General features: G+C 48.7%; 1 protein-coding gene across 1 annotated transcript in view; it reads left to right on the top strand.

Annotated features, from left to right (window-relative positions):
• The window catches only part of LOC122546810 (nectin-2-like), a 15,273-nt gene extending 8,025 nt beyond the window's left edge, over positions 1-7,248 (top strand). The window contains exons 2-5 of the mRNA XM_043685437.1: positions 3,401-3,589; positions 4,616-4,729; positions 5,293-5,327; positions 6,955-7,248. Of these exons, the coding sequence (XP_043541372.1) occupies positions 3,401-3,589; positions 4,616-4,729; positions 5,293-5,327; positions 6,955-7,074 (458 nt within the window). The 3' untranslated portion in view covers positions 7,075-7,248. The remainder of the gene's footprint in view (positions 1-3,400; positions 3,590-4,615; positions 4,730-5,292; positions 5,328-6,954) is intronic.
• Positions 7,249-8,826: the final 1,578 nt, after the last annotated feature.

Here is an 8,826-nt window from a genome sequence, read left to right as displayed (position 1 = left end):
AACCAGCACATCCCTGGGCACTATGGGACAATTTCCCATGGCCAATCCACCCTAACCTACACATCCCTGGGCACTATGGGACATTTTCCCATGGCCAATCCACCCTAACCTGCACATCCCTGGGCACTATGGGACAATTTCCCATGGCCAATCCACCCTAACCTTCACATCTTTAGACTACGGGAGGAAACCAGAGCACCTGGGGGAAAGTCACGCAGATACGGGAAGAATGTACAAACTCCACACAGACAGTCCCGAAGGTGGAAACGAGCCCAGGTCCCTGGTGCTGGGAGGCACAGTTTTAACCACTGAGCCACCGTGCTGCCTATCACGTTAGTTCTAATATTTCATAAAAATACTGAACATTCTCCCATAAAAACAATTCAATTGCTCTCTCTCTCTAACTCTTCCCTCTCCAGGAAGGATGGGATTACACTGGAAGGGAATACAGAGGCAGATTCACCAGGACGTTGCCCTGGAGCAGAGAGGGTTAAGGGTGATGTGAAAGTGGGATATAAGATTATGAGGGGCATGGACAGGGTGGGTAGGTAGCAGCTGCTCCCCTTAGTCAAAGGGTGAACAACAAGAGGACATCAATTTGACTTGACAGGCACAGGGTTTAGAGGGAATTTGAGTAAAATGTCTTCGATCATGGAGTCAGAGTCATACCGCGTGGAAACAGGCCCCTTTGCCCAAACTGGTCCGTGCTGACCATGATGTCCACTCAGCTAGTCCCAGCTGCCTGCATTTGGTCCATATCCCTCTGAAACCTTACTATGCATGTACCGATCCAAATGGTTTTTGGATGTTACTGGTGTACCTGCCTCAACCATGCTCTGTGTGAGGAAGTTACCCCTCAGCTCCTTCCTGAATATTTCGTCTTTCCCGGAGGGTTTCGGGATCTGGAATGCGCTGCCTGGGAGGGGAGCTGAGGCAGGAAACCTCACAACCTTTCCAAACACTTGACATATCACCACATTGAAGGCGAAGGGTCTAGTGCTAGATAGTGGGACCTGTGTAGGGAGCAGGGTATTTTTTGGCAGGGGAGGCTCAAGTAGCCAAAGGGCCTCCACTGTGCTGTAAGATTCTCTGTATCAGGTTACTTGGATCCCTCTGCACCATTGCTAGCTTTCTCTGTTTAAGTAAGGTTCAACTCCCCTCACGTGTGAAGTGTAAAGTTCACATTGTCTCATTTCATACAGCATTCACTTAATTTTTACTCACTTGTTCCTCTTATTTATATCCCCTTGTAGGCCATTCACCTCATCCTCACAACTTGCCTCCTTACCAATGTTTGTAATCACCAGAAAAGTTAGCTTCCACCTATTTATTCACTCATTAATGTGAACTGTAAAAAAAAACTTCAGGGCTGCATTACCATAAAGTTCAAATTTTTTCTTCCAGAAGAGTACTCCCCGTGTCTGCGTGGGTTTCCTCCGGGTGCTCCGGTTTCCTCCCACAGTCCAAAGATGTGCGGGTCAGGTGAATTGGCCATGCTAAATTGCCCATAGTGTTAGGTTAAAGGGGTAAATGTAGGGGAATGGGTGGGTTTCGCTTCGGCGGGTCGGTGTGGACTTGTTGGGCCGAAGGGCCTGTTTCCACACTGTAAGTAATCTAATCTAATCTAAAAAAGTACTCTGTCCAGTTACCTGTTATAGGAAGGATATTATTAAACTGGCGAGGATTCCGGAGAGATTTCCCCAGGATGTTGCTGGGAATGGGAGGGTTTGAGTTTTAAAGGAAGGCTGGATAGGCTGGGACTATTTTCCCCGGAGCGTAGGAGGCTGAGAGAATTTTTTTTAATGCATTTATTCAATAAGGGAGTCACCTTTATCGCCCAGAGGGCAGTTAAGACTGAACTGCACCACTGTGGGTCTGCAGTCACGTGTAGGCCCAGGCCAGGTAAGGATGGCAGTTTCCTTCCCGGAAGGACATTCGTGACCCAGATGAGGTTTTTCCGACAATGGGTTCATGGTCATCATTAGACTCTTAATGCCAGATATTTATTGAATTCAGATTCCACCATCTGCAGTGGTGGGATTCGAACCCGGGTTCCCAGAACATAATCGGGGTCTCCGCATTTAACAGTGCAGTGCTAACACCATTAATCTATCACTTCCCCAAAAGGTGACCCGATAGAAGCTTATAAAATAGTGAGGGGTGGTTGGAGTCATTGGTAGTTCTCCTTTCCCTTAGATAGGCAACATTAAGATTAGGGAACATCAAGTGGGTGGCATGGTGGCTCAGTGGTTCGCACTGCTGCCTCATTGCGCCAGGGACCCGGGTTCGATTCCAACCTCGGGTGAACTCTCTGTGTGGAGTTTGCACATTCTCCCCGTGTCTGCGTGGGTTTCCTCCGGGTGCTCCAGTTTCCTCCCACACTCCAAAGCTGTGCCGGTCAGGGTGGATTGGCCATGCTAAATTACCCATAGGCTTCAGTAAATTAGTCAGAGAAATGGGTCTGGGTGGGTTACTCTTCGGAGGGTCGGTGTCGACTTGTTGGGCCGAAGGGCCTGTTTCCACACTGTAGGGAATCTAATCTAATTAGGAAGCACATTTTTAAGGAGACAGATTTAAAAAAGACACGGGGGGGTGGGCGCAGCAATTATTTTCCCCAGAGGGTGGTTCGTGTGTGGAATGACCTTCCTGAGGAAGTGGGGGGTGTGGGGACAATTACAACGTTTAAAAGGCATTTGGATAAGGACATGGACAGGAAAGGGTTGGAGGGAGATGGGCCAGGAGCAGGCAGGGGGGGGTCTAGTTTAGTTTGGGACTGTGTTCGGTGTGAACTCTCTCCATGCTGTATGACTCTATGACTCGATATGATTGTGGAGCCCACCAGATTGTGGAGAGAGTAAGACCCTAATGAGATCAATGTCCGCTAGGGACAACCAGACAAGAATGGGAGAGAGATGTGACTGGGACATTAGGGTGATCAATTCTGATAGAGAAGGATGGTAGAAGATTGGAGGCAATAAATCCTCATACAGGCTGGCTTGGCCGAATGGCTTTATGTCCATCTAGGGAACAGGAGAATCGACGCTTCGGGCATAAGCCCTTCTTCAGGAAGCCCTTCTTCCTGAAGAAGGGCTTATGCCCGAAACGTCGATTCTCCTGTTCCTTGGATGCTGCCTGACCTGCTGCGCTTTTCCAGCAACACATTTTCAGCCCTGATCTCCAGCATCTGCAGTCCTCACTTTCTCCTCCTTTATGTCCATCTAACCAATGCTAGCCTCCAATCTGACTCCCGGCTTATCGCTCACCTTCTGTATCCCTTCCCAGAAACAGTCTTGCATTCTGTTCAGGAAGGGGATAGCTATCGAGATCAGAGTGAAATCGATCTTAATGTATTGTTGAAGGACACCAACCATGCCCTTACCAGAGCAGAGGTAACTGAGAGTTGGGTCTGTTATTCCCAGGAACTCAGGGGTTGTACCTGAACGTGCCCGCATAGCGGGGGATCAGCTGATCATTGAACAAGTGGATTATTCTGTCAACGGAACATGGATTTGCGAAGCTACAAACAAACTTGGCAAGGGGAAAGGAGAAATTATAATTGTAGTGAGAGAACCAGACTCGCTCCGTGCAGGTAATCTTCAACTATATAATTAAAGGGCTTTTGGGGGTGGGAAGATTTTTTTTTTGTCTTAACTAATGCCAGATGCATGTGACGATCGTGGAGTTCCATAGAGTGCAGATGGAGGCCTTTCAGCCCATTGAGTCTGCACCAACTCGCCAAAGAGCATCCAAACTCAACCCCCAACCTACCAATGTAATCCCCACATTTCCCACGGCTCAACCACCTCACCAACACATCCCTGGGCACTATGGGACAATTTCCCATGGCCAATCCACCCTAACCTGTACATCCCTGGGCACTATGGGACAATTTCCCATGGCCAATCCACCCTACCCTGCATATCCCTGGGCACTATGGGACAATTTCCCATTGCCAATCCACCCTACCCTGCACATCCCTGGGCACTATGGGACAATTTCCCATGGCCAATCCATCCTAACCTGTACATCCCCAATCCACCCTAACCTGCACATCCCTGGGCACTATGGGACAATTTCCCATGGCCAATCCACCCTACCCTGCATATCCCTGGGCACTATGGGACAATTTCCCATGGCCAATCCAGCCTGACCTGCTCATCCCTGGACACTATAGGACAATTTCCCATGGCCAATCCACCCTAACCTGCACATCCCTGGGCACTATGCGACAATTACCCATGGTCAATCCACCCTAACCTGCACATTATGGGACAATTTAGCAAGGCCAATCCACCCTAACCTGCACATCCCTGGGCACTATGGGACAATTTCCCATGGCCAATCCACCCTGACCTGCACACCCTTGGACTGTGGGAGGAAACCGGAGCACCCGGAGGAAACCCACGCAGACAGGGGGAGGATGTGCAAACTCCTCACAGACAGTTGCCTGAGGTTGGAATCGAACCTGGGTCCCTGATGCTGTGAGGCATATTTGCTAACACTGAGCCACCCAGAGTAATGTCTGGAGTAAGCAAGGCTCGCAATGGGATAATTTCGTTCATTAGCTGTCTATGGAAGAAAATTAATGACTTCTTCTCCGTGTGGAACTTTATAGGCAAGTTTTATGGATCCACCATGGTGCTCATTGTCACAGGGACCATCATAGGGATCTTGATCATAATTGTCTCACTCGCCATTGTGATTGTGAAGAAACAGAAGACAATGGAGGGTAAGCAGTTTAATATTCTCATGGATTCTTTTAACATCTCCCACTTTGGGGAATATAGAGCTTGGTCAGCATTGGAAACAGCCTTAAAGAAGGTTTACTAGTGTGAGCCTGGGGTGATGGGTTTGTCTTGGGGGAGAAATTGGATGGATAAGGCTCATTTGGATGATCCCAGTATAGAGGGAGTATCTTATGAGTAAAGGTTACACGGGTTGGGACTCTCCTCACCGGTGTTTAGAACGAGAGGCGATCTCATTGAAACATATCAGATTCTGAAGGGGCCGGACAGGGTCAATGCTGAGAGGGAAGTTTTTTCTCATGGGATAGTCTAGGAGGACAGGGCACCATCTCAGAACAAAGGGGCACCAATTTCAGACTGAGCTGAGGAGGAATTTCTTCCTCAAAAGGGTTGTGAGTCTTTGGAGCTCCCTACCACAGAGGGCCGCGGGGCAGAGTCCTTGTGTATATTTAAGGATGAGATAGACAGATTCTTGATCAGTTAGGATTCCACTGTAAAAGCGGAGGGAAATGTTTCTCACTCTCTTCCACTGTCTTTGTTCACACAGACGGCAAGTCTGATGCCCAGCCTTTTACCAGAAAGGTGAGTCACTATCATCAGCGAGGTAACGTACGCGTCTCGTGATGTCTCTCCGCAGCCCTTCACTATTTCAAAGCTGGAATCTCTGGAGGAGTTAGCATTGCCTGGGAAATGAGATTTAAAATATCACTTTGCCCATCTGACTTGTCAGCCAAGGATGGAATACAGTTCGGCCTCGGTCGCACACTAAGCCATGGTGGTCTAGTGGTGCAGTGAGTAGCAACCCTACCCTCTGAGACAGGGGACCTGGGTTCAAGTTCCATCTTCTGAGAGGTGACATGGAAAAGAGACCCTTCGGCCAAACCAGTCTATGCCCGATCAGACAGGTCAGGCAGCATCTGAGGAGCAGGAAAATCGACATTTCAGGCAAAAGCCCTTCATCAGGGAGGACCCACTGTGCTTTTCCAGCACCACTCTGATCTCCAACGTCATTACTTTCGTCATGCCGACCAGATATCCCAACCTAATCTAGTCCCATTCGCCAGCACTTGACCCATATCCCTCTAAACCCTTCCTATTCATATACCCATCCAGATGCCTCTTAAATGTTGCAATTGTACCAGCCTCCACCACTTCCCCAGCAGCTCATTCCGTACACGTACCACCCTCTGTGTTAAAAGGTTGCCCTCTAGTTCGGGACTCCCCCACCCCAGGGAAAAGACTTTGTCTATTTACCCTATCCATGACCCTCATGATTTTATAAACCTCTGTAAGGTCAACCCTCAGCCTCTGGCGCTCCAGGGAAAACAGCCCCAGCCTGTTCAGCCTCTCCCTGTCGCTCAAACCCTCCAACCCTGGCAACATCCTTGTAAATCTTTTCTGAACCCTTTCAAGTTTCACAACACCCTTCCTTCAGCAGGGAGACCAGAATTGCACGCAATATTCCAACAGTGGCCTAACCAATGTCCTGTACAGCTGCAACATGATCTCCCAACTCCCTGTACTCAATACTCTGACCAATAAAGGAAAGCATACCAAACGCCTTCTTCACTATCCTATCTACCTGCGACTCCACTTTCAAGGAGCTATGAACCTGCACTCCACGGTCTCTTTGTTTGGCAAGTGTCCATTAAGTGTCACTAAGTTAAAAATCACCCAACACTAGGTTATAGTCCAACAGGTTTATTTGGAAGGACCAGCTTGCGGAGCGCCCCTCCTTCATCAGGTGGCTAGTGGGGCGGTATCACAAAACTAGGCAAAAGTGAGAACTGCAGATGCTGGAAACCAGAGTTTAAATCAGACTGGTGCTGGAAAAGCACAGCAGGTCAGGCAGCATCCGAGGAGCAGGAAAATCGACGTTTCGGGCAAAAGCCCTTCATCAGGAATAAAGGATCAGGTATCATCAGACATAGAATTTATCGTAAAAGATCAAAGTGTCATACAAGTGATATATTGAACAAACCGAGATTGGTGTTAAGTCTTTAATCATTTAGAATGGGTCACAGGTTTCGATTTATTAACATGTAGCTCCCAGAATTTCTTTCAAGTCACAGCCCCAAGATATTTTAAGGTTTTTTTTTTTAAGAAAAGGGTGATATCTCAGCTCAGACAATGCATTAAAGGTGTGGGGTTAGAGTCTGTCTGCATCCCAAGGTGAATCAATTCAAACTCGATCCTATCCCATCAACAGCGGAGCCACATCACAGTGTTTGCAACTCTCAACCTGAACGTGCTCGATGGCGCTAATTCTTCAAAGACGGACGTGAATGAAACCGGAGCAACAGTAAATGCAGATGTTAACGTTAATTAGAGAGTCTTCCTTTGTGGATCGGACGCTAAATGGTGGGTCTGAGTCAATACTGTAACTGCTCGGTAACCGGGTCCAATTAAAATCCGAAAACACGCTCACAATGACTCCAAACATTCTGGAACTGGATTCTTATGTTGCTGTAATAGATATTAAACACTGTGTGTAACCACTTGATTCTGTCTCCTTCTTACGTTTCGACTGCCTGTAGTCCTCTTTGGTCGCATTTCAATTCACTCATCTGTCAGCGAAAGAGACAATTGCATTTCTCTAGAGCCTTTGGTGGCCGCGTCTGAAAGTTCCTTTCCAGCTGGCGTGAGACACAGGTAATGTTCCGGGACCCAGGTTCGAATCCCGCCATGGCAGATGGTGGAAGTTGAATTCAATAAAAAGCAGGAATTAAAAGTTTAATGATTGTGAATCCATTGCTGACAATTAGGAAAGCCCCATCGGGTTGGGCAATGTCCGTCAGGGAGGGAAACTGCCATTCGTATCTGGTCTCGGCCTACACGTAACTCTAGACCCACAGCAATATGGGTGACTCTTAACTGCCCCCTGGGCAATTAAGGATGGGCAATAAATACAGGCCCAGCTGGAGACACCCTCATTCCCTGAATGAAAAAAGCAAACCATAATTTTCTCAGACACAGATCAAAGAATAATGAACGTTTCCTTCAGATGTGGTTACGTTCCAATCGAGGGGGTCAGTCAGCCTCCATTCCCTGACTTGCACGTTTCCCGACAATGTGAAAGTAGGCCATTCAGCCCATCGTGTCCACAACAATCCTCCAAACAGCATCCTAGTCACGCCTCAGAACACTGCATTTCCCACAGCCAATCCACCCTAACCTGCACATCCCTGGGCACTATGGGACAATTTCCCATGGCCAATCCACCCTAACCTGCACATCACATCCCTGGACACTTTGGGACAATTTCCCATGGCCAATCCGCCCTAACCTGCACACCCCTGGGCACTATGGGACAATTTCCCATGGCCAATCCACGCTAACCCGCACATCCCTGGACACTATGGGACAATATCCCATGGCCAATCCACTGTAACCTGCACATCCCTGGGCACTATGGGACAATTTCCCATGGCCAATCCATGCTAACCTGCACATCCCTGGGCACTATGGGACAATTTCCCATGGCCAATCCACCCTAACCTGCACATCCCTGGACACTATGGGACAAATTCCCATGGCCAATCCACCCTACCCTGCACATCCCTGGACACTATGGGACAAATTCCCATGGCCAGTCCACCCTAACCTGCACATCCCTGGGCACTATGGGACAAATTCCCATGGCCAATCCACCCGCACCTACACATCCCTGGACACTATGGGACAGTTTCCCATGGCCAATCCACCCTTACCTGCACATCCCTGGGCACTATGGGACAGTTTCCCATGGCCAATCCACCCTAACCTGCACATCTTTGGATTGTGAGCGGAAAGCAGACCCACGCAGACACAGGGAGAATGTGCAAACTCCACACAGACAGTCGCCCGAGGCTGGAATTGAACCCGGTTCCCTGGCACAGTGAAGCAGCAATGCGAAACGCTGAGCTGTTGACTGAGGTTACCTTGAAGAGATGTGGCAGGGAGCAAATGTTCGGGTGCCCGTGCTATCCCACTCTTGTGCCCCCGCCCCCCCAATCTGCCGATGTTATTGGTGACTTTGTATCTTCATTACCCTCTTTATAACGAAGGTTCTGCAGCTGTGGTACAGGAGGGTGGTTACATG

Source organism: Chiloscyllium plagiosum, unplaced genomic scaffold (assembly GCF_004010195.1).
Source record: "Chiloscyllium plagiosum isolate BGI_BamShark_2017 unplaced genomic scaffold, ASM401019v2 scaf_8868, whole genome shotgun sequence".
Taxonomy (NCBI): domain Eukaryota; kingdom Metazoa; phylum Chordata; class Chondrichthyes; order Orectolobiformes; family Hemiscylliidae; genus Chiloscyllium; species Chiloscyllium plagiosum.
Note: the sequence above shows the minus strand (reverse complement) of the source record. Positions and strands in the feature narration are given on the sequence as shown.